Genomic DNA, 26,216 nt, shown 5'->3' with positions numbered 1-26,216 from the left:
TTCCAGGTTTCAGGATTTTTTACTAGAATTCAAAAATTGGATTGAATAAATACAATGGGTGAGGTACTTCATTCTGGAGAGGCTTTGAAGCGCATTGTTCATTTTGCAACATTAGCTACGTACAGTTCAGTAGAGCATCCTGCTCACTTCTTCCTGGTTCAGGAAATGATTTCCACGGGAGATTAGAGGAAAAGGTGTTATCCCTGTTGGGTTGATGGAACGAGCAGGATTGTAGGGCTGGGAATGAGGGTTCTGTGCAGGCAAATGGTGTTGGGATGCTGGAGTCTACCTGGAGGATCATCCAAGATTTATCATTTTGAGAAGACCTTTTTTGGAGACTGAAGGACTTATGGTGCTGTGTGTGGTCAAGGGTGAAACTGGGACCCCAAGAGGCTCTGTACTGTGAGCCAGGGCTATGGGCACACGTGATGGGATTGCTAGAGGAGATCTTCTTTGCTCTCTTCTTAGGGCGGTTCTGCTCCTCTGATTCCACAGAACAGTGTCTCTGCTGCTTTCTGAGGTCCTGAGAGCCTTGCCTTCAATATCAGAAGTGTGGCTAACTAAGACATCCCAGCATTCTCCATTTTCCTTACACGTGACTTGTCTGCAAAATAAAGGAGCAGGATAGTGCAAAGAAGGTACAAACCCCAATCCCAGAAATGCATTCAAAAGCACAATGAGCCCTGCAGGGAGACCAGGAGCAGTGGTCCTGCTCTTACCCAGGATGCGTCCAGCCTGTCTTCTACATCTCACTCCCAAGTACATGACCAACAGGATCCCACAGAACATTGCCACCACGCCAAGAAGACCTGACAACACTGTGCAGGAATGCGTAATGTCTGCAGAAAGAGTTCAGCGTGGAGGAGTTTGGTTAGATAGTTGGACCCATGCTCTCCTTTAGAGTTTCTTCTTACCCTTCATTTTTTCTGCACATTTTTGGGAAATTTCAGTATCTTCCATCACAACTTTCCCTGGGGCTCAGGCTCCACCCTGTCAGCTTATCTTTGCTGAGTGCATGGAACCCTACCTTGGACTAATGGAACCAGGGGAGATCTCTGCATTCTCAGACACCCATGGGAGACAGCAGGGCATTACAGAGCCCTATTACAAATAGGAGACTACACATTTGCAGAAATCAAAGCCCATTGGAAATTGTCTTGCCTAGTCTCAGCCACATCTGCTGAAATGCATTCTCCTAATTAATACCACATTAATGTCTACAACTACTTCCTTCAGGTGTGTCTACCCTATCTAATGGTTTCTGGAAGCACTTTTGCCCATCTGGAAAGGAGATAAAACTAGGGCAGGAGGTTTGAGGTTTAGGGAGAATGGCTATCACCCCATGTCTTCTGTACCATGGCTAAGTGGGACCTCTCTCTATCCTAGAGACCTAATTCGACACTAGTTCAGACAATAGTTCAGACTGGTGCCAACTGCAGTAGGATGATGGAGGTTCCTAGCACTCACCTTTCATCTCTGTGCACACCACACCAGCTGCCATGCCGTGTCTGCACAGTCCTGGGCCCATATTTCTCTGCTGGCACTCCAGGAAGAGCGATTCTGTGCCACGGCAGCTCAGCCCCTCCAGCAAGGTAAGGTCATGCCCTTGGCTGAACTGGCCTCCAATGGGTGCAGACTCTGCTGGTCCACAGCCCAGCTGCTTGCAGACTACCTTGGCCTCCAGCATGGTCCAGCTGCTGTCACAGACGCCATACCAGGTAGAATTGTACAGAACCTCCACACGCCCCGCACAAGGACCAGGACCATCCTGCACCCGCAGCTGCAAGGGATTGGTGCCTGCAGTGGAGAACAGAGAGGGGAGGTGATGTCCTTGGACCCCCCACACTCCTGGAGATGGAGAGTTTGGAAGGAGAGTGACATGGGCACTAGCACAGAAAAAATGCTGACAGGTCAGTTTTGTGCTTTATTGACAGTTGCATGGAAGCAGAGGCTTGTGAGGAATAGCACACATACACCATGTATGCCAGCACACTATCTTGCACACACACATTGGCTCACATTTCATACGAGTATTCAACTAGAGACATGCTTTCTGACTTGCTCTAGGTCATTTTTTTCAGTGTTCTGCTACAGGCAAGCAACCATTCAGCGGCACCCGTTGCTTAGAGTTAGGCTCACTGACCTACTCCAATGCCTTGCATGAGATTCCTCTATAAGCCACATCACTAGAGGACTAGTAGATGCAAAATGGGAATCATGGGAGATCCACACTGTTCTAGGGCAGCCAGACACTGAACTCTCCTGTCTGGGAGATGTGCATCTTGATTTTTAACAGGGCTTTGCCCATCACAAGGTGCTGTCATTGCTAGAGTGACTGTAGGTTGAGTCAGTATAAGTTGGATGCACAACTCCTTGCAAAGGCATATTATTAAACACCTTCTGAATGTGCAAAGGCATTATAAAGCATGCATAAATGGCTCACAATCAAAGAAACTTCTCAGAAGTCACCTATTACAATACTGCATCGTTCTCAAGGTGTTTATGGCACCTTTCTCTCAAACACACATACACTGAATTCTTCCTTTCCAAGGAAAAGACATGGAACTTCCTAGGTACAGAGCTAAATCAAAAAGTGGGATGGGGAGGCTCATTTCTGCCCTGTGTGTACCTATAGTTGAAGGTGTCTGATAGCACAAGGCATTTTAATTCTACAGGCAAAGGTGAAATGGAATTAACAGTTCAATTCAGATAAACTAAACAAACAAAAAAATCGAAGAAAATACCAGCAGTGAAGTTAATTTCTTATCAGGCCAATTTCCCTGTAGACGCGATGGATTCCCTACCATCTGACTTAAAACTTAAGTTGAATAGCTGTCCCAAAAGTCTGCCAAAAACTGATGTGGGTCATGAAGATCCCAGCCTGCTATGTGCAAAGTTATAACTGAAGATAAGACTTCCTAGCCCGTCAGTCTTAAATATGTTCACCTGCAGAACTTTCCCCCATCCAAAAAATAACAACACAGTTTCCTTAGTGCTGGAACAGAAAAGGTGGGACAGTGCAGGCTGCTCCTGATCCACCTCTGAGGTGGGTTCATCTAACCAACAGTTGGAGTCTTCAGCGCAGAATATTCTCTACATGGGAGAGAGACAGGACCAGGCTCCTAAAAGTCCCTCAAGGCACTACAGGAGCAGAATTAATCTCTCCATAACATGAAATCTACAAACTGGCAAGCAACATCTTCCAGTCTTGTGCACATGTTTTGGTACCTTAAGGCATCTAAAGGAGAATGAAGCATTGATAATTGAGGAATGGGGTCCTGTCCATGTGCAGGCAGTGGGGCCTAACTAGCAACTCAGGTAAGCAAATGTCATCTGCTTCGCAGTGTCTCCAGCCTGAGCATCTCTCCAGCCACTCTTGACTCAGTTAGCTGGATAAACTCTGACAGTGTCCGAAGTCTGGCCAGCTAATCCCATGAGTAGTCCTACAGATAGACACCTACACTTGGTATCTTGATCTCTAACCAATTTAGGAAACATCGTAAGATGTGAAGATGTGACACTGCTCAGGGTCTCCTGGCCTGGAGATGGAGTTAGGTTGCTTGCAATACTCTACATTGTCTTGGATTGCATATGGCTCTCAGACATGATTCAGGACGTGCAATCAACCTCATGCTCCTGCCTCAGTCAGGATATACCTGGTAGGAAGCATCTACACCGAAGCAAATGAATGCTATAAAAGGAATGGCAGTATTTCTGCTGCACTCCAAAAGAGGAAAGAAGGAAAAAGGAAAGTCTGTCACAATCCTTGGGCAGAACAATGTCTCTGTGTCCAAGCCCATAGCCCATAGAATTCCCATTGGATGGGGACACTTCTGGATATCCCACTCTTGTGCCCATAGTGTTACCTGTGCACACCACACCAGCATCCTCACTGTGACCACAGTTGTGTTCTCCCCAGTTGCTCAGTGTACACTCCTCTAGGGTGGACTCTGTTCCTATACAGTGAACGTTGTCCTGCCAGATGGGGTCTGAACCTTGCCCAAAATGAGCCGAGCCTGGTGCTGACATTGCCATCCCGCAGCCCAGCTCCCGGCACACGACTGCAGCATCCTGTAGGTCCCAAGTGTCATCACACACGGTCCCCCACTTCTGGTCATGAAAAATCTCAACTCTCCCAACGCAGTTGTTTGATCCATTCATCAGCCTCACCAGACGGTGCTCTGAAGTCTTTATGTCTGTATAGGGAACAAAGTATACATTCATGCTTGCTCAACAGCTACAGCTCCAAGGGATTAAACCATGGGAAAACTAGTACTACATCCTTCAAGATGCCTAGGGAACACATTGTCAAAGATATCTTGGGATTTTCCTCTCATCTACTCACATAAAAAGAGGCCACAGCTCCAGAGCTTGGAGCTCAGTGCTTGGCAAAGGGTTCTAGGATCAGTAGTAATTGTGCAAAATGGTAGGAGGCACTGGAGACAAGTTTATGCAGCTAGAGTTATCAGAAAGGAAGTTATCAGAAAGGAGAATAATTCTCTTTGGGTGGATCTTTCTGCACATGGTCTTTCTTACAGCTTGCTGAGGTCTTGTAGAAGGAAGGGCATCACCTGGTGTGGCATTCACAATATTCTCTGATTCTATTTTATTCTTCACCATGTGTGGCAAAGGCAGATGTCTGAATAAAAAGATGTGATTTGATTGTTGCTGCACCAACCCTGCATAGTAACACGGCATGGCCTGAGTTGGAAGGGACCTTAAAGATCACCTAATTTCAGCCAGTACTTATAGATAGGGCTCACCTGAGCACACCACACCAGCATCCTCCCTGTGGGTGCAGTCGTTGGATCCCCATGGCCTCCTCTGGCACTGAGAGAGCGCAGCTTCTGCCCCCGTGCAGTTCACGTTATCCAGCCAAACACGGCCAGAGCCTTGCCCAAAGTGAGCTGAGCCTGGGGCTGAGACAGCTGTCCCACAGCCCAGTTGCCGGCACACCACTGTGGCCTCGCTCAGACTCCAGTCATCATCACACACTGTGCCCCACTGGTGGTCGTGCAGCACCTCCACACGCCCCGCGCAGTGGCTGGGGCCATTCGCCAGGCGCAGCTGAGCTGGTTTTTCAGTGACTGTGCCTTCTGGTGGCAAAAGGGAGAGAGAAACATAGAATGCCTTTGGTTAAAAGGTACCTTAATGATCGTAGGATAATGGGATGGCTTCGTTTGGAAAAGACCTTAAAGATCATAGAATCATAGAATGGCTTATATTGGAAGACATCTTAAAGATCATCCAGTTCTAAATGCCTGCTGTGGGCTGGTTGTCCCCCAGCACATCAGGCTTCCCAGGGCCCCATCCAGCCTGGCCTTCAGGGTTGGGGCATCCACAGCTTTTCTGGTCAGCCAAGGCCTCTGAGTAGAGAGTTTTCACCAAAAGTCTAACCTAAATCTCTCCTATTTTACTTTAAAACAATTCTCCCTTATTCTGGGAATATTAGACTGTGTAAAAAGACTTTCTCTGTCTTTCTTCTAAGCCCCTTTTAAGTACTGACATGTGTCAGTATGATCTCCCTGGGCTGACTGAGCCCAGCCCTCTCAGCCTGTCTTCTCAGGGGAGGTACTTCATCCCTCTGATCATCTCTACAATGATGCTGCCAGTGTATTAACACAGGAAGATTCAGAGCTGTTGAGTAGGTGCACACAAAGCAGTGTAGCCTCAGAGCCCATCCACATTAAATGTGTGAACACTGAACTGTCCCTATAAACTTCTGCAATCTATTTCTAACAGGTCCAGAACCTGCTGTAATGGCTTGGAGATCTCAGCAATCTCCAAAGGAAGAGGCTTTCTGTTACACCCCAAGGAGTTCTGCTAAGAAGTCCAACATGACACTTTGCACTAGAGAAGAGAGGACAATGTCACCCTTCTACCAAGGTGTCTGCCATCCATCACTTTGTTGGAGCTTTGAAAATGGTATTAAGCCCTGGAGAAATGCATCCTCCTCTGAACTTCTTGTATGACAGCATGATGTTATCAGAGCTTACCTGCACAAACAACTCCAGCATCTTCTCCATGGTCACAGTTATTGAATCCCAGCGGCCTGGCCTGACATTGAGACAGGGCAGTTTCTGTCCCAGTGCACTGAACGTTGTCCAGCCAAATGGGACCTGACCCCTGGCCAAAGTATGCCGAGTTATGAGATGATACTGCTTCCCCACAGCCCAGCTGCCGGCACACCACTTTGGCATTAGTAAAGCTCCAGTCGTCATCACACACAGTTCCCCACTGGTGATAATACAGTATCTCCACTCTCCCAGAACAGCGGTTCGAGCCATTCACCAGGCGCAGCTCTGCAGAACCAGTGCTAGGATCCAGGTTGTGGCTGTCTGAGCCTGCAAGAAGTAAAGAGATGCACCATGAAAACCCCTTGCCTCTCATTTCATAGAATTATAGGATCACAGAATCATAGACTCATAAAATGGCTTGAGTTGGTAGCATCAGACCCTTGCTACAAGCACATCTGTATGCCATTCATGCTCTCAGCAGCTGAAAAGCTCCCCACATGATCACAGAATAACAGAATGGCTTGGATTGGACAGGACCTTGAAGTGCATCCAGTTCCAAACCCACTGCCATGGGGCAGGGTTGCTACCCACTAGATCAGGCTGCACAGGGTGCCATCCAACCAGTTCTTGAGCACCTCCAGGTATCAGGCATCCGCAGCTTCTCTGGGCAATCTGTTCCAATGCCTCACCGCCCTCTGAGTAAAGAATTTTCTCCTAACATCCAACCTTAATCTTGTCTCTTTTACTTTAAAACTGCTTCCCTTGTCCTGTCACTATCAGATCATGATTATCTATTGGGACAATTTTGACACAGGGACGTACAGTACCCACCAATTGCCTGTACCTCGATAAGCCACCAAATCTCCAACTCTGACATATTTTGTGGTTGCAAAAGATTTCTCAAGCTGATTTCACAATGACAGCGGTTAAAGCACAGGAACAATCTGGTGTCCCTGCTATTGGAAACAGTGAGGAAGTATCTGAATGCCTCCTTTTGGTCCCTCTCTCCTGCCTAAAGTTGTCTTACAGTGCCTGAAAAGTATAATGGGTGGCTTCATCTCTAATGTTGTCTTTTTCTTTTTTCCCCAGAAATTCAACCAATGCAAGGATCCTTCCGATCATGGAGAAGTGTGATGCGCAAAAGGCACCTCCCACAGAAGTGGCTCCGCATCTCAGGACTTTTGCAAGGTGAAATGAGCACTGATTTCCTGATAATCCAGTTTCCGAAACTGGTTTCCAATTTGCTCTTTTGCCTACTGGTCTCCATATGGGATGAACCACAAAATATCCAACTGCATCCTCCCACCCTATGAATTCCTCAGGTGTTACTTGAGCAAACCACACCAGCGTCTTCACCATGGTGGCAATTGTTCTTCCCACAGTCATTTGCTCTGCAGTAAGAAAGTGCAACCTCTGTCCCCATGCGTTTGACACCATCCAACCGAATAGGTCCAAAATTGCCCTGAATTGCCTGTCTCTGATGGCTGTTGCAAACCTCCACCCACAGTGGCTGGCAGTGCACTGCTGCAGCCCAGCTGCTGGCACTAAAAATTGGCATCACCCAGGTCCAAGTGGTCATCGCACACCACTCCCAACCTGTTGCTGTAGAACACCTCGATGTGGCCAGCACAGCGGTGTGATCCATCTGACAGCTGGAGGGGAACCCAGTGGGGAGTGAGCTGCTCGGCAAGGGACACAGCACTCACAAAGGGTCCTGCGCAGAAGAGCTGGGAATGCCTATACCACATGTGCTAGCTTTGCATGGTCTCTGCAACCAGCAACGTGAAGCACTTTTCCTTTGGTAGGCAAATAAATTTAAAAAAATCCAGATCTAGGAGAGAAAATGCTCTGCATTTTCCTAATAAAAGACAGTTGCCTTTAAAGGGGATTTGGATGTTTTTTTCCTGAATATGTTCAGGAACAAAATGAAAACACTGCAGTGAGTGGATGGAAAATTCTGGATGTATGGAGTAGCTACCAGTCAGCTGTTGCATTAGGTGAAGTACCATCAGCAGGTCAAGAGAGGTGATCCTTCACCTCTGCTCAGCACTGGTGAGGGTGCTATGGTTTCAATTCTGGACTCCTCAGCACAGCAGAGACATGGACGTGCTGGGAAACATCCAGTGGAGGGCTACAAAGATGATGAAGGAATTGGAGCACATCTCCTGTGAAGAGCAGTTGGGAGAGCTGGGACTGCCCAGCTTGGAGAAAAGAAGGCTCAGGGGAATCTTATCAACATGTATAAATCTAAAAGGAGGGTGGAAAGAGGATGGATCCAGGCTCTTCTCTGTGGTGTCCATGAACAGGACAAGAGGCAATGGGCAAGACTAGAACATAAAGAAGTCTAAATATCAGGAAGCAATTCTTCACTTTTTGGGTGATGGAGCGCTGGCACAGTTTTCCCAGGGAGATTGTGGATTCTCCTCCTTGGAGAATTTGAAAAGCAGTCTGGACATGGTCCTGGGCAATGTCTCTGCTTGAGTAAGTGACTGGGCCAGATGGATTCAGAGGTCCCTTCCAATCTCAACTACTCTTTAATTCTATAATTCTGTTGTTCTATGCTAAGACAGTGAAGGGAGTTGTTTGGTGTGTAGTCTTGTATTTTAATTAGTGATTTGCATGATACTGTATGAAGCCAAGAGCCAGTGGGTGGTGTTCCAGCTGTGCACAAAAATAATGAATTTTGATGGTCTGAAAAGCAAAGAGACATTATTTGGAAAGAAGAGAACATAAAATTAAGTAGGCATGAACAGGAAATAACACCTCAGCACCTCAGCTATCAGAGGATTTAAAGCACAATCAGCCATCTATGGTGTGAAGAGCAGCAGAAGTGCCTGCTCTCGTTTGCGTTAGAGGAAAGAGAACTTTAGGCCCCATCTTTGTAAATGAACAGCCTGGCCCTGAAGAAGTGGCCAACACAAATATGCTGTTTGTGATCTTAACAGCAAAAGACTGGTAAGGCTCCAAATATTTCCCAACTACTCTGTGCGAGGAAAACAGTGCAGAGGCCAAAGTAATTATCCAGCTAGTAAGGCCTCTGCCCCATCCACCATTTTCCCTTCCTTTTTAAAGGCTGACAGGCAAAAGGAGGCTTTGCCAAGCCTGTCTGCAAGCCCAATCTCCCCATTCTTGCAGATCATAGATCCCTCTTTCCCCATACACATGTTCTAGTGGGATGCACCTTCTCCCATGCAAATGCTACTCACCAATGAGGCATGCCAAGTAGATGAGGAGCCCTGATAAAGCATAACTAGCCAGGGTGCGCTGGACAGGCAGAAAATGTCCTGAACGCCCCATGCCACTGCTGCTAGGGCAGGTGATCCTACTAGCAAGAGCTGCAAGGCAAGTGAAGTGATGCCAAAGTCAGAAGTTATATGATTGGTTCCCTCCTCTGCAAAGCCCTGCCCTGTGTTTGCCCTGTGCTACAGCTTACACATGAGGGGAGCACAGGGGCAGACACTGACCTCTGCTTTCTGGTGACGTCAACAAGATCCAAGCGAACATCATGGAACTGCATCAGGGGAGGGGAGGATCAGGCTGGATGTTAGGAAAACATTCTGCACTAAAGAGAAGTAGGCGTGGAACAAGCAGCTATAACAGCCCTGAGAGTTCATAAGCTGCTGAGTGCCATCTATATCTAAATGCCTGAATTTACTCCTCATAATCTCAAAATGGATCCCACACTCCAGGAGTTCTCTTCCAGCTCATGCCGTTCTGTGGCTGTATAACCATACAACAACTGCATGCAGTGCAGATACACACCGAGTTTGGAGAAGTGGAAGAATTCTTATTCATGGGAAGGTTTCCTCACTCTGCAAGACCTGCAGCAAAACATTGCCTCTAGTTCCTTATGCGTGCTTAGCACAAGCAGTAACAAAGTGGAGCAATAAGCTAACTGGAAGTGACTAATGCAGAGAGCCTAACGGTCAGCATAAAAATAAATGCTGAAGAGGAATGTGCTTGCATTCTGTAAAGAGATTTTTGACCATGGATGATGATTTCCAAAGAACTGGGGCACCAATCTGTGCTCAGCTCCAGCACAGTACTGCTGTTCCCAGAGCTGAGTCATAAGCTGTGTTGGGATCTGGTGCCTGCGTGTTCCCTCACCCAGGTACCCCATCCTCCACAACTGCTGAAATCTGAGCAGCTGAACGCCTCGTTCTCCTTTTATCCTTCTTCTACCAGCACAGAGCAAGGGGTAACACTGTCCACCTAAAATGGAACCTGCCTTCTGCAGGGGCACATCACTCTGCTGTTTGCTTTCATCTGCTGGTTCTCTGTCTCATGCCTGAGTTAGAACACTCAAGGAAGACCAATCAATTCCGGTTGGGAAAGTGCAAGTATTTCCCCAGATCAGTAGAGAGTCAGATATAACACGTGGGAGGTCACAGAGGCCAGAAGGAGGAAGAAGCAGTGTAGAAATCAAATCCCTGCATCATTCTTAGACACGAGCCAGAAGTAGGGAGCCGTAGGCTTCCTGAAAAGGACAAACTGTCCTTCCATGTGTAGGCTGGATTAGCTCAGCTCTTTAATTTATAAGGGCAGGGAGTAAGAAAATGTCTTTGCAAAGACACCGCCAAAATTAACTTTGATGATGAGTCTGAAATGGATGCACTGCAGGCACTCACTTCCCAGACTCATGCTCTCCATTCCCCACGCACATGGGCATTGTGCTCCCTTTCCTCATTTTTACTAAAAACTACCCTCTCAAAAGCAATAACAAATCAACCTCACAGCCTAGACTTTGCAGAGCTGGTGTATTGCTTGGTATTTTTCATTCATTGCCTTGGGCAGAGAATGAGAGGTCATGGCTACCCTAGGCAGTCCCAGCCCAGATGACTCCAGCAAGCCAGGAGATGCTGACTCTGGAAGAGCAGTCACCATTCTGAAACTTCCAGTAGTAGGATTTCCAGAAAGAAAGTTTTCACTGCTCATGAATTGATCACCAGAGAGGAAGATAACCCAAGCATGTTATAGTATTTTTTTTTTTTTCATGAGGAAGTGATACAAGCTGGTTTAGTAACAATCAGTTAGGAAATTAAGCTTGTACTGGCAGAGAAAGTACATTCCTAGTTTCATTTCCTCCAAACATGATCTGAAAAAGAGGGGAGAGCTGAAAAAGCACTTAAATAGTGCCCAGATCAAATAACCCACTTCTGCTCTGAGTTGTGGCAACTTGAACAAAGCCCTAGGCCCCTTCTTAACCAATCCCATAACAAAGGCTGCACCATGAAATAGCTCTTGCCTCTCCTACTCCATGCACGGGGGAGCAGAATTCACCCAAGCCCCCTTTATTCTGCTACACCAGCAGTTGGCTGCGCTCAGAAGATTTGGCAGCATAAAAGACCAACCGCAAGTGTCTATGGGACCGATTCAGGATAAAAACTGGGCATATTTCCCTCTGCTCTTGTAACACTGCTAAGTCCCAAGTCTCTAATCCTCTGGCAAAATCACATGTGAAGACGTAGGGAGATGATACACAGCTTTGGGAGTTTGGTCTGCAGGGCTAGCCTCACATAAAAACATCTCTCCTGACTCCAAAACCATCTCAAGATATTCCTTCTTGCCTCTAATAGAACCACAGAAACATAGGATCATGCAATCATACAGTCATAGCATCACAGTATGCCTTGGTTGGAAGAGCCATTAAAGCCCATGTAGTCCCAACTGCCCAGCCATGGGCTGGTTGCCCCCCACCATATCACATATCACACCCATCCAACCTTCAAGGCCCCAGGGATGGGACAGTCAAAGGTACTCTGGGCAGCCCGTGCCAATGCTAGCTATCCTATTTCCTCCTAACACCTCACCTGAATCTCCCCTCAATTAGTTTAAAGCCATTCAGTCTTCTTCTATCACTGTCAGAACATGACAAAAAGTGGTCTCCTTCATGTTTATCAGCTCCCTTTATGTACTGGAAAAACTCAGTTGCTGTCCGCTCAAGAAATCACAGAATCACAGAATGGCCAGGGTTGGAAGCGACCTCAAGGATCATGAATCTCCAAGCCCCTGCCACATGCAGGGCCACCAACCTCCACATTTAATACCAGACCAGGCTGCGCAGGGTTCCATCCAACCTGGCCTTGAACACCTCCAGGGACGTGGTATCCACAGCCTCTCTGGGCAGCTGTTCCAGCGTGAATCCCAGTACCCTTGACCAGCGTGTGCTGTACTCCAAGAAACCCTGGATCCCCACTCCCATTCCACTCCCACTACAGGAGCACACATTGCGCATGGGATCCCTGTGGTCAGAAGCAAAGCATCACTCACCCCAAAGGCACACCATCAGGAGGAGGACCCCCACACTCTTGGCTCCAGTGCAGGTGGGTTGGTTTCTGCCCCAGGGGAACCTGGGTGAGGGATGGAGTGCACCAGGCAGCCCCATGTTCACACATCCATGGGCTGGAAGCTGGAGCAGCACACCCTGCTGAGGGCCAGCAGCTGAGTGCCAGGTCCCACCGGCCAGCTGGGAGGGACAGAGAGGAACTGGGGCAGATGGGAGTGACAGGCATTTCAGCAGCAAGCCCTCTTCCTGTTCCCTCCTTTGCTCTGGGCTTTTCCCTGCTTTGCCAGCCCAGCTTCCTCTGCCCCTTGGTCACTTGGGCTCTGTGTGAATCTGTTCCAGCAGGTGACCCTCTGCTCCATGCCACAGCCTGCTCCTATCTCCAGGTTGTGAAATGGAGAGCTGTTCCAGGAACGTACAGAGCAAACACAACCCTCTCTGCACCCTGGTCCCGTGTTCTACGTGCCAGCCCCAAGGGCATCTCCGTGGTCCTGCTGTGCCATGGGTACAGCACAAGATGACTTCTGATGATGACCTGAATCATGCTTTCATGCACAGAACTCCTCATGCACTAATCCCTCCTCTCTTATGTCCCTGGACTTGTCCCTTCAGTTGGAAGGAGTTGGGGTAGCCTTCCTGCTATAGCTCGGAGGCTCCCCCTGCTGTCCTTGTCTCCAGACTTGCAGCCAGCTCTGGCCCTACAACAGAACTCACAGCTCTCATCTATGGAAGTTTATGGACTTGGGAGAAGCCAAACCTTCCCGCTCGTAGTAAATTCCCATAAACAACCAGCTTAGCTCCTGCAAAACATGCAATTTGACTTGTTTGAAATGATTGTGAATCATGTACCTGTGACTCCATTCAAGATTGTCCTTTGAGATGCCATTTGGAGCTAGATGGAAGAAAGAGTAAATTCACTTTGAGTCCTTTATGCTAAGGTGTGGTGAACTATGTCCTGAGAAAGTTACTTTCTCATTAGGAGCCTTTTAGGCTCCTAATTTAGGTTGGATGTTAGGGGGAAGTTCTTTACAAGGAGAGTGGTTAGGCCCTGGAACGGGCTGCCCAGGGAGGTTGTGGATGCCCCGTCCTTGGACGTGTTCAAGGCCAGCTTGGACGGGGTCCTGGGCAACCTGATCTAAATGTGTATGTTTGGTGGCCCTGCTAGGCAGGGGGGTTGGAACTACATGATCCTTGAGGTCCCTTCCAACCCGGGTGATTCTGTGATTCTGTGATTCTGAGCCTCAGAAAAACAGAGTAGAACAGAAGAAAACAAAACAGAATAGAAAAGTGTAGAGGAGAAAGTAAGCGAAAGGGAGGAGAGCCTTAGTCATGATCTTTTCTTCATCATGATCCTGCTCATACCTGCCAGCCCCAACAGCAAGGATGCAGCAGAAGAACAGTGGAGCTGGGGACGCAAAGCAAAGTGAGAGCAAATGCCCGCCAGTAGCACCTTACAGAAGCTCACAGCCCTTGGTGCACTCTATGAACCAGCTGTTGTTCCTGATGCATGGTGATCAGCACTATATACACTATAAAAGAAATGGAAGATCTAGAGTTTTACTTCACAACAAAGTTAAACCCCCCTGTCTTCTCCTCAGCACCTCCCTTAAAGCATACAATTTTTTGTTAGATTGTCTTGGCTACTAAAATGCACAGAGACAACAATTTCAGATAATTTGTTAATAGCTGTACCTGGTGAGGGGGTGGGAGTTGAACTTGATGGTCCTTGTGATCCTGTCAGGCTTGAGATATTCTCTGATTCTATGATAGACCAGAAAAATAAAACATTAAAAGCCAGATACATATTGTACAATGAAATCTATTTTCATTGCATTTCATGGATGCATAGCTAGATGGCAGGAAATTGCTTTATTATTTAATTAATTATGTACTATTATTTTGTTATTCAAAGACAAGCACTTTCAGAAACACTATCCTATGGCTACATTGCAGTCTCCAAATTTACTTGCAAGAACACACATTGAGTAATGAGAACGGTTCTCTTCAAGATTGGGAGACAAGAGAAGTCTTTGCATCTCAGTATCTTTCCTAATATGCAGCACACAAAATCCCTGAACCTCCCTTTCAATGATGAGCTAAGCTATTGCAAACTGTCTCTAGAATAAAGGTAAAGAAGAGAGCTCAGGGATGATTTGAGATGGTTGTAGATAACCATCTCACAAATAACAGGGATATAGGAAGCTCATAGCTTTAAATTTTTTTTAGTACAAATAGACTCTTTACCAGAGTCTGTTGTGACAGGACAAGGGGAAATGGTTTCAGATTAAAAGAAGTGAGATTTAGATTGGATATGAAGATGTTTTTTACAGTGAGGGTGGTGAGGCACTTGCACAGATTGCCCAGAGAGATGGTGGATGCCCCATCCCTGGAGACATTCAAGGTCAGACTGATGGGGCTGTGAGCACCTGATCAAGCTGTAGATGTCCCTGTTCATTGCAGGAGAGTTGGACCAGATGACCTTTAAGAATCTCCTCCAACTCAAGAGAGTCTATGATTCTAAGATTCCAGAATTGCTCTTTTGCTGATTAGCTGAAGGACTGGAAGCACAAGGTCACTGCCCAGCCATGCTGGAGCTGAGCTCTTCTAAACCGTGACAGGAAAAAGATGAAAAGGGAACTGTGCTTCCTGCTTAGAGAATAACTCCATGTCAAGATGAGAACCACAGCTTTAGCAACAAGAACAACAACAAAAGCAAACTCTGCAAAGCCTGTCTGTGTTCTAGAGAGGGATCTCTTCATTACCATGTCCTTTTTAGTGTCTCTGGGCCTTAAGGGTAATGAAAAAGGGAGAACGTTCCAGCTTTTCTGTAGGCTTTCCCACCCTTCATAAGCAGCCCATGAACTGTATTATCTTCCAAACCATATATAGTTTCATTTGAGAGATACCACTGATTGGAACGGAGGAGCAAGATGATGTGTAAGTTGTGTAAGTTGTGTAAGTGTAAGATGATTTGCAATGTTCAACCTTGGACATCAGTTTCTTTCAATTTGCAGTTCAGGCTTCACCTTCTAATTTTACTTCTCTGATACATGCTGCAGAAGACAGGCAGGAATCACCATCACCTCTCTTTCCCTGGTGGGATGCAGAGTTATAGGATCTAAACTTGGTATGCCAGCAGAGACCTTGAGAAGCATGTACAGGATGGGATGATAAGAGATGATGCACACTGGAAAACTCGAGGCCACAAGCAACTCAACAATTGTCAGCATGCAGACCTGGATCTGGACAAAAGCAGTCCAGAGAACAAAGACAATAAGGAACAAGGACCCAGAGCAGAGGCAAGTGGAGTATGCAGCCCATTTGGATGCAAGATTGGCTTGCACGTAGATAAGGAAAGACCGAACAGTATGTTAGAAATTTGTTAAAATAGGTGAGTACAAAAAAGGAAGGAAGCAGGAAGCAGAAGGAACTCCATGAACCTTGCAATTACTTAGGAAATATGCTTTGATAAGTGACAACCCACTGCCAAGCTTCCTTGTATCAATGCCATTGATCTTTAGATGGAGTGAAGAGTGGGAAGATGAACAAAGTGAAGAAACCAGGGTGTGTGTAAATAAGCTACCCTGAGAAAGTCCTTTTTCCCTCCTATAATAGAGACCAGGACACACATCCCTGCAGGCATTAATCAAATATTCCTTACACCAGTATCAATTGGAGAATTAACTGTTCATGCAATGATAAGATTAACACAGTATTGCTACTCAAAAAATGCTTCTACAAACCTTAAACACTCCTCCATATAACACCACAGCCATAGACTTGGCCATAGTCCTGTCTGGAACTCAGGAATTCACATTCTGGGATGATTGTGTTGACCAAGGTGAATGGCAACTGTGGGTCACCATGGTGTTGATTGGAAGGGATCTCTGGGGAGCCCAGGTCTAATCTCCCATGAGTTGATCATGATAATCATGGGCAAATTACTCTAGTGGGCCAGGTGCAGTCTGGAAATATAGGTCTCAGTTTGCCTTGAAGAAAATTCCATCTTTCTCTGTTAGTCTTTCAATTCTGAGCAGAGATCACATTACCATGCCCAACCCCTTTTCTAAACCAATGGGGCCGCATTACCTGAACACACCACACCAGCATCTTCACCGTGATTACAGTTGTGTTCTCCCCGTGGCCTGGCCAAGCACTCCAGGAGGTTGTTCTCCATCCCTGTGCAGTTCACATCATCCAGCCAGATGGCACCATGCCCTCGCCCAAACCAAGCTTTGCCAGGGGCCGAGAGGACCGTCCCACAGCCCAACTGCCGGCACACAACTGCAGCATCCTCCACGTCCCAGCCATCATCACACACAGATCCCCACAGCTGCTTGTGGAGCACTTCCACTCTCCCAGCACAGGAATTTGAGCCATTCACCAGTCGCAATGATGTGGGATCTGAAACAAGATTGACGTGGTTTTTGGAAGCTTTCTTCCATTGTCATATTAATCACATACTAAAGTTTGTCACTGATTTTTTCTCCTTTTCTGACACTTATAACCAATAAACTTTTCTATGTATTTCGAGCCATTAAAAATGACACGCTTGAAAGCCTCTGCAATGGCCACAGACCTTGCAGCCTAGACAGCTTTAGCACCAAAACACCAGTAGGCCTCTGTGCCCACATGCTATGCAGTCATGATGATCAGGAGTGTTGAATCACCTGAACCTTTGGGAAGGAAGTGCGTGCTCCTGTTCTTATGCTTAAATATCATAGAAATGTTGAATATTTAAAGTGAGGTTTTTATCATCATCCAGAACAAGAAAATTTCTGATAAAATTTGTCCATACTTACTGGTAAAGAATACAATAGATTTTGGAAAAATCTCTTTCTGATTGCTGTGTCCTTGTGCAACAAGCCCTTCCCTTCTATGCTGCTCTCAGTTTAGCAGCTCTTAATTGTTTTCTTGATTGCATCACACTTCAGTTCTCTCTAAGTCTCTAAGAAAAGCTTCTTTCTTCCCATCATTCAAGGATTTTGTTGTATGTCTCTCACTGCTTTGCTCAGATCCTTCTGCCCATCACCAGCTCAGCACCTCTTGGGTTGCTCTCGTCTCCCACCTCCCCAAGGCTTCACTGGAAATCCAGGCCACTGAATGAACAAGCCTCTGCAGAATAGGGCCCTGAATTCTATGGGTTTTGTGCTATCCAGCATTGTCACACACTTCCTTCCTCCAGCACAGCTCAGTACTCTCCTGAATCATAAAAGACTTCGTGCTGGAAATGACTTTAAGGTCCATCTAGTTCTAACCCCCTCCCATGGGGCCACCCACTACATCAGGATGCCCAGGGCTCCATTGAGCCTGGTCTTGAGCACCTACAGAAACAGGGCATCCTCTGCTTCCAGGGGCAGTTCATGCCAGTGCCTCACAATCCTCTGAGTAAGGAACTTCCTCCTAACATCTAATCTAAGTCTTCCCTCTTTTAGTTAGAATAGTGAGTAATGCTATTCAAGAAAATATTACCTGAGCACACAACACCAGCATCTTCACCGTGATTGCATTTACTCGGTTCCCCTTTCCTGGACCTGCATTCAGAGAGGGCACCTTCCATCCCTGTGCACTCAACATCCTCCAGCCAAATAGGGTTGGATCCTTGACCAAAGTGTGCTGAGCCCGGAGCTGACACGGCTGCCCCACAGCCCAGCTGCTGGCACACCACCTCTGCATCATTCAGGTCCCAGCCATTGTCACACACCGTTCCCCATTGCTGGTTGTGAAGGACCTCGACCCTCCCAGAGCAGCGGTTAGAGCCGTTCACCAGCCGGAGCTGGGTTGGTCCTGGAGTTGAGAAAGACACATGCAGGTCAAACACATAAATGTGGAAGATGGGAAACTCACACCGCAGTCAGATGCAATGTGACATGGAGATTACCACTGGAATAAATGCAGACATTTAATCCCATTCAAGGTATCCTCAGGCATTCAAAAAAAGCATGGTTCATGTGGGCAAATATTTGTGACTGTTTTACAGTGGGCTGATCTGTGTTGGGCATTAATTAGCTGCATTGCCTAGGTCACCCAAGAATTTAATGGAGGTGGTTCAGCCACCTGGTTTACATGGAGGAATCTGAGTGTAAACACATAAGTTTTGTGATATGGAAACACAAAGTGAGAGGATGCCTTGGCAGTCCAGGCAGACTAGATGGACTCATGGTAGAGGGGAGGTTCAATGTGCAAAGGGACTTCATGGTACGGTGTAAACTTGCATCACTACAGCATCATGCATTATGGAAAGGGAAAGGATGTTCAGAGCCCAACAGACCAGTCAGTGGGCTATGGAGGATAGCAAAGTGGTGGTTGGAAACTGACACTCATTCTTCTAGGATAAAACCTTCACAGTTAGCAGACAACCTGAAATAGGTACCTACATAGAGGCAAGAGATTTAACATGAGCAAAATAAAGTTGTCTCTCCATTACTCTACCAGCATGCTTCCCTAAAGGAACATAGCAAAGTACAGAGTCCATCATTCCTTCCAGCATCACTCCTTCCAGAGCTGCACCACAAAGGAATGCGAGTCTCTTACCTATACACACCACACCAGCATCTTCTTTGTGGTTGCAATTACTCACTCCCCATGGTCTGGCCCTACACTCAGAGAGGGCAGCCTCTGATCCTGTGCAGTTCACATCATCCAGCCAGATGGGTTCATAGCCCTGCCCAAACCGAGCTGCAGATGGAGCCCATATGGCTGTACCGCAGCCCAGTTGCCGGCACACCACTTCTGCATCATTCAAGTCCCAGCCATCATCACACACACTTCCCCATCGCTGGTTATGCAGCACCTCAACTCTCCCAGAGCAGTGATTTGAGCCATTCACCAGCCGGACCTCGGTGGGGTCTGAAATAGAAAGAGGCAGAGAGTATCAACTCATGGCTGTAGACCTTGTGATCAGAGACCAAGCACTTGATATGACACGGAGAGTGAATCAGAATCTTCTAATGGTCTTGGTTGGAAGGGCTCTTAAAGGCTGCAACCCAGTAGATCATTCTCTCTGGGGCCACATCCTGTCTGGCCTTGAACTTCTCCAGGATGGAGCATCCACAGCTGCTCTGGGAAACTGTTCTGATGGAAGCGTTCAAGAAATGTGTAGATCTGGTACTTAGGGATATTGTTTAATCAGCAATATTGGTGATAGGTGGATGGTTGTACTTGAAGACCTTAGAAGTCTTTTCCAACCTTCACGATTTTATGATTCTATGATTTATATTGCCTCAGAGATTCAAAGACCCACATATTGGAAGAGCACTGTCATAGGTGAGAAAGGAGAACCAATCCATTGAGCTCCTGCAATGTTAGTACCCATAAGCTCATCAGCTATGAACAGCAGCTACCTGAGCACACCACACTGGCATCTTCTCCATGGTGACACCCGGTGACTCCTTTAGGCCTGGCCCTGCATTTGGAGAGGCTATCTTCTGTCCCTGTGCAGTTGACCTCAGACAGCCAGATGGGACCACTTCCCCGTCCAAAGTGAGCCAAGCCAGGAGCTGCAATGGCCACACCACAGCCTAGCTGCCAGCACACAACGTTGGCATCTCTCATGTCCCAGTTGTCATCGCACACTGTCCCCCATTGGTATTGCTCCAGCACCTCGACTCTCCCAGCGCAGCGACTTGGGCCATTCACCAGCTGGACTGCCATTGGATCTGAAATGAAGAATAGAAAAAAGAAAAAAAAGAAAGAAAAGAAAAAAAAAAATTCTGAAAGAGCTGCTGGAGATGATGTGGAGTTGTTGGAGCTGGTCCAGAGGAGGATGTGAAAATGCTTATAGGACTGGAGCTTCTCTCCTATGATGAAAGACTGAGGGAGCTGGGGGTGCTCAGCCTTGAGATGAGAAGACTCCAGAGAGACCACTTTGCAGCCTTCCAGTATTTAAAAGGAGCTTATAAAGAGGAAGGAGACTGACTTTTTACTTGGGCAAATAATGATAGGACAAGGAGGAAGGGAAACCCTGGAAACAGGAGATCTTGTGAAGGACCATGACTCTTAGCTCCACCATGTAATGTATTTTTTAGACAGGAAATCTCTTGGGACTCAGCAAGGTGGAAGTCCAGTGAGAAGCCATGTGTCTGTTCACTTGAGTTAAAAAAAATGAGCCAGGAAAAATGGGAAAATTGGCAGAGATAATATCCTCCCTGCATCATTTCTTGGCAGGAGGAACGGTATCATCACCCCTTTGCATTCTGAACACCTTTATTCTCAGTGGCAGTGTGGCTTTCCATATACACAGACAAAAAAGATGTGGCATAGACTTACCTGTGCACACCACACTGGCATCTTCCCCATGGTGGCAGCTGTGTTGTCCCCATGACTGGACTGTGCACTCACTAAGGGCAGACTCCATCCCTGAGCAGGTCACTTTCTCCAGCCAGATGGGGTCATAGCCTCTGCCAAACCTAGCCCAGCCTGGAGCATATACTGGAGTGCCACAACCCAGCTGCCGGCACACCACTTTCGCATGCTCCATGCCCCACTCGTTGTCACAGACAGTTCCCCACTGCTCGTGATGAAGCACCTCGACTCGCCCAGCACAGCGACTTGGGCCATTCACCAGCCGTAACTCTGTGGGATCTAAAGGTAGGGTAAGAAAAATGAGTTAACAGGGACATTCAGTCTTCTGAAGTAGATGTTTTTCTGAGGCTTGCAGCTAGGTGCAACCATACAGTGTACAAGTGGTGGAACACTTCTCCTGTGGAGAAAAGCTGAGGGAGGTGGTCTTATTCAGCCTGGAGATGAGAAGGCTCTAGAGAGCCTTGCAGCCTTCCACTACTTAAAGGGAGCTTACAAAACAAGAAAACTGACTTTTTGTGTGGGCAGATAGTGATAGGACAAGGGGGAATGGTTTAAAAATAAGAGGAGGGACTTTAGTTAGGTGTTGCCCTGTCAGCACTCAGACATGATTTTTGACAACCGTGTTTCCCCATCTGAATCAGTGTCTTCATTTGGGAGACACTGATCACATTGAGAAGAAGTTAACAACAGGATGCCTTGGAATGTTTCCTATGGGCAACAGCTGCAAGACTCCTGAACATCCATGTTCAAATCATAAACACCAGAACAAGTTTCAAAGTGCTGCTAATGTGACCACATCTCTCTCTGAAAACACATTTAATTAGGAAAGATATTTTTTAAATAACATTTGTTTACTCAAGCAAAAAGAAGATTTTGTGGGAACATGGTGTCACTGTGTCCTTCCATGCTATTTAGTCTCATCTACTAAAGCTCTTTGCAAATGCTGCCTGAAAGCACCCAGATTTTCTCTTCTTGTTCACAAGGATGGCATCCCATTGCAAGCTGGAGGAAAGGGGAAATATCTTTCAATCTTGGATCACCTCTAGAAATCCAGAAGAAACTTGGGACAACATTGTTGGTCAAATGAATCCTCTGAGTGCACAAATTGAAACATTCAGAGCAGCCCTGCATGATGGATGTGGTGAGCCACTTGTAAACTGCTATGTTAAGGTGTCAGAAAGAGGATTAGCACAAATTCATACCCGTATAATCTGTCTATAGATTGCCTACAAGAACAGAGCTATCTCTCAAACATTACTGCTTGCAGTAGCATCACAGACAAAGGAAAATTGTGTATGGAGGGAAGTAAAGTAAAATTAGATGCTAGAGTACCTGCAGAAAAACTTCTCCATGAATCCATGAGCCGGGCACTTACCTGAACACACAACACTAGCATCTTCATCGTGTTTGCAGTTATGGTCTCCCCAGCGCTTCAAGCGACACTCAGTGATGGCCCCTTCTGTCCCCATGCAGTTCACCTCATCCAGCCACACAGGATCGTGTCCCTGCCCAAACAGAGCTTTGCCAGGAGCTGACACTGCCGTCCCACAGCCCAGCTGCCTGCACACCACCTCTGCATCAGCCAAGTCCCAGCCGTCATCGCACACTGTCCCCCAGCGTTGGTTGTGGTGTACCTCAATTCTCCCTGAGCAGCGGCTGGAGCCGTTCACCAGACGTACTTGTGTTGGTTCTGGAAAGACACAAGTGCCAAAAACCTGGGTGATGGCCCAGGAAGGGACCAGAACTGCCCTGGGACCAAGGAGTCCAGTGCTTAAGTGAATCCCACAGCTGAAGGTTGAGATGCTGCAGATGTGAACTGAAATGAGCAGACTCCCCATAGTTACTCATCTCCCAGAACTCATCACCCAGTGTAACACCTGGATGAATGTCCCCTCTGAAGCTCCCTGTTCCTTTCCTTTCCCTATCACACACAGCCCATCAAGGAGTTCCTTCCACCTCCATTTACAGGGCTGTCGATATGTACACCTAGGACCATTTTAAAGCTCTTCTGTTCTTGTCTCCACCCATTCCTTCACCAAAAATAGAAAATAAAAAATAGAAAAATGAAAATAAAAATAAATAACAAATGTTTTAAAAGCGTGGATGCCAGCCCTGATAGGGAAGAAGATAGACTTACCTAAGCATTCAACACCAGCATCCTCTCTGTGGCCACAATTGTGGCTTCCCCAGGCAGTGACCTGGCACAGAGAAAGGGAAGCCTCTGTCCCAACGCAGGTCACGTCATCTATCCAGATTTGTCCTTCCCCTTGCCCAAAAGTAGCCTCAGTGGGGGCTGACAGAGCTGAGCCACAGCCTACTTCTCTGCACACCACTTCAGCTGCCACCATGTTCCAGCCATCATCACACACGGTGCCCCAGCTGCCGTTGTGGAAGATTTCCACTCTGCCAGAGCAAGACCTTGAGCCGTTTATCAGCCTGACCTGGATCTCACCTGGAGTGGATGCCCCTGAAAAACCCCAGAAAGCAAAGAATCAGAGTCTTTCTGGGCATGCAGACACCTACAGTGCTTAGGATCAAATGGTCACAAACTTTTCTGGGCATGCAGTCACCTACAATGCTTAAGAGCAAGTGATTAAAAACTTTACTGGGCATGCAAACACCTACAGTGCTTTGTTTAGGAGCAAATGATTAGAGACATTCTTGGGCAAACAATCAACTGTAATGTTTAGGAGCAAATGATCAGAATCTTTGCTGGACATGCATTCATCTACAATGCTTAGAGCAACTGGAGCAAATGACCCTGAACTTTGGTGGGCATGCAGTCACCTACAATGCTTAGGAGCAAACAGTAGAAAATATGCTAAGCGTGCATTTGTATATAATAATTAAAAATGACTGAAACTTTGTGGGCATGCATCATCACTGATGTTTAGGAATAACTGATCAGAATCTTTCCTGAGCATGCAGTTATCTGCAATGCCTAGCAGTAACTGATCAGGAATTTTGCTGGGCATTCATCTGAAACATCTTTGGGTGACAAATGGTTTATCTCATCCTAAAGAAGGTGCTAATGGAGAACTGCATGCTCCAGCAAAGGCTGCTGTTGGATGACTCATGTCTCCGATGCTCTTAGCCATACTGTCTAGACCTTGCAATGTCCTGCACTTGGTTCAAAAGGAGACAATGACTGTGAACATGGATATTCAAAGAGGTGAAAGAGATATAATGAAGAAATTCTTTACTATGAGGGTGGTGATTGACCAGAGAGACAGCGGGTGTGCCATCCCTGGAAGTGTCCAAGGGATGGTTGGGACCCTGGGCAGCCTGATGTAGTGAAAATCAACAGGAGTTTTGAAAATAGATGTTCTTTAAGGTCCTTTCCAACAGAAGCCATTATTTGATTCTGTGATTCTATGACTTCTGTGATCTTTTGATTCTGTGATTCTGATTCAGTGACTCTGCGGTTCTACAACATTAGCAGGACCTTCTCCCATCCTCATGCTCTGTGCATTCCCAAAGCTCAGCCACTACGAAGGAGGGACAGTTCTGCCCATCATTTAATCCTTTGGCTGTCTCCAGCAGTCGGTGCAAGACAAAATCAATGAATGGTTGGAAGGGACCTCTGGAGGTCATCTGATCCAAGCAAGTCCAGAGCAAGACTCACCTGAGCACACAACACTGACATCCTCTCCATGCCCACAGTTGTGGGTTCCCCAGGGCCGTGCCCGGCACTCGGAAAGAGCAGCTTCCATCCCAGTGCACTGAACGTTGTCCAACCAGATGGGATCTTTTCCTCGGCCGTACCGAGCCCCACCAATGGCAGACAGCCCCATCCCGCAGCCCAGCTGCCGGCACACCACATGGGCTCCTGCTAGGTCCCAGTGGTCATCGCATACCGTCCCCCAGGTGCTGTTGTAGAGCACCTCCAGCCGCCCCGTGCAGAAGTCAGGGCCATTCACCAGCCTGATCTGGAGAGGACCCGACACTGACAAAGAGAAAAAAGGGAAGGAGAAGTTAGTGGGGAATCATAGAGAAAAAGAAACTGAGGAGCTGATGGAAAGGAATCTTTACAGTGTCTACCTTCATCCCTATTCTGCAGGAATAAGCAAGAGGAAGACACAAACAATTATAATTTTATTATAATTTCAACGAGGACACATGCCAGCTGGCCCTTGAGCAAAGCCCAGATTTTCCACCTGCAGACAAGAATATAGTTCTTCAAAGCAGGAAATGCCAAATCACAACATCTTGCCAATTGCTTTTTAAGCATGTGTGCTTCAGGGATGAACTTACATGCCTAAATATAATTTAGCAATTAAATGGATGATTTGCAGGCTCTTTGTGGGAGCAATTTTGAGCAACACTGTGCACTCACATGCTGCACTCACCGATCACACCTGGCTTTGTTGGATGAACAGCCTTGACCACAGCACAAGGAATATAAGGGCTCCTTTATTTTCTGCAAACACCTACTCAGCTATCTCAGATCAGCCTGGTCCAACCACATCAGCCCAATAACAACACCCATTACAGAGCAGGTAATTCCCATTCCTCCTCTTTTTTCAGCCATTCACGCTCTACAACACGTAGCTGAGTCTATCAAAATGGCAGCAATATATTCACTTGGCACATTTGATTCCGCACTTTTCACTTCATTATCTCTATCCACCCTTAGTAATTCACTCTGGTTTCTTTTGACCATAAATCTATGTTTTGGACAACTGGGTTGAACTCCTCTTCAATCCCTGTAAGCTGTTTGCTCGTTCTTAATTTGCAACATTATTCTACTGCTGTACCTTTTGCAACATTCACCTTCTAGAAGGTACCAGCACCTCTGAGAAAAACTCAACTCTTCTAGAGCTGCATTTGGAGTTTCTGCACCCTACTTCCACCAGTTCCCAAGAAACCCACACAGGTTGCTCTAAGCATGCATCTTATGAACTTGGAGCAATAGTAATTAAGCTGCATAGAAATGGAGAACATCATTCCAGCATGGTCTTTCCCAAAACGTGGGAACACAAGGCACTCACCACACATCCCTGTAAGGATAAAGAGGATCCCTCCAGTTCCCAGCCAAGTATTTGCAAGCAGCCTCTGCCCCATGGGTTGCCCAGCCAGCAGTAGAAGACTTTTGGAAAAGCTGCTCCCCGCCTGGTGGGATGGAGGAGACAGGCTCTGTAAAAACTGAGCTCAAGTCCACCATCAGCAAATGGAGAGGAAATTCAGCAAAACTCCATGGAGGCAGCTGCAGGAGAATGCATTCCACTTGCTCCCTGGCTTGCTGCTTGTGCTTGCGTAACACCAAGCTGAGTTTCTGAAGGGGAACTGAATCTTCCACTTTCAGCTTTATCCATGGTGATGAGCAAGTGTGTTCTGGGAACACTGTGGGCATTTGGGGTCAGTCCCCTGGGTGAATATTATAAGAGGACAGCAGAGACAGAGTAGGAGGGTTGCAAGGCTGGAAGGCACATCGTCCTGCCCAGCTCTTCTCCTTTCTCTCTTAAGACATAGACGGAGGAAATGCAGCAACCAGTAGGCACAAAACCATGTAAAAAACCCATGGTATCATCAGCCCCAGTGACTCTTCTTCTGCTTTGGCTTATGCAGGTCCAGTATGTTGACGACCAGGACGCCTGGGTCCTTATCCACAG

The 26,216-nt window shown here is 46.9% G+C and overlaps 1 protein-coding gene across 2 annotated transcripts; it reads right to left on the bottom strand.

Annotated features, from left to right (window-relative positions):
* Positions 1-25,860, bottom strand: LOC122192678 (deleted in malignant brain tumors 1 protein-like). Of its 2 annotated transcripts, XM_042893317.1 has the most exons (17): positions 25,596-25,859; positions 24,230-24,550; positions 22,742-23,071; positions 21,980-22,294; positions 20,569-20,883; positions 19,644-19,958; positions 18,835-19,149; positions 17,957-18,087; positions 17,773-17,905; positions 16,390-16,704; positions 13,993-14,061; positions 5,997-6,344; positions 4,764-5,096; positions 3,867-4,196; positions 1,468-1,797; positions 720-839; positions 1-604 (listed from the first exon to the last, which is right to left on the bottom strand). In XM_042893317.1, exons 1-17 carry the CDS (start codon positions 25,666-25,668, stop codon positions 561-563), a joined length of 4,137 nt encoding a protein of 1,378 aa, XP_042749251.1. In that variant the 5' UTR covers positions 25,669-25,859; the 3' UTR covers positions 1-560. The 2 variants fall into 2 exon arrangements, with proteins under 2 accessions (XP_042749251.1, XP_042749250.1); XM_042893316.1 differs by having other exon boundaries at positions 17,773-18,087; positions 25,596-25,860.
* Between the last annotated feature and the right edge of the window lie 356 nt (positions 25,861-26,216).

The sequence above is a fragment of the Lagopus leucura genome, unplaced genomic scaffold, assembly GCF_019238085.1.
Source record: "Lagopus leucura isolate 7727_CA_CO unplaced genomic scaffold, USGS_WTPT01 222-1_obj-0_obj, whole genome shotgun sequence".
Taxonomy (NCBI): domain Eukaryota; kingdom Metazoa; phylum Chordata; class Aves; order Galliformes; family Phasianidae; genus Lagopus; species Lagopus leucura.
This window is presented reverse-complemented; position numbering and strand designations above follow the sequence as displayed.

Excerpts from the sequence above, each read along its gene's own strand:
- LOC122192678 (XM_042893316.1), bottom strand. The coding sequence starts at position 25,668 with ATGGGGCAGAGGCTGCTTGCAAATACTTGGCTGGGAACTGGAGGGATC. Across the intron at positions 5,097-5,996 it reads TGCTGGAGTTGTTTGTGCAG|AAGGCACAGTCACTGAAAAA; the intron begins GTAAGCTCTGAT and ends TTTTGCCACCAG. Across the intron at positions 1,798-3,866 it reads TGCTGGTGTGGTGTGCACAG|GCACCAATCCCTTGCAGCTG; the intron begins GTAACACTATGG and ends TCTCCACTGCAG.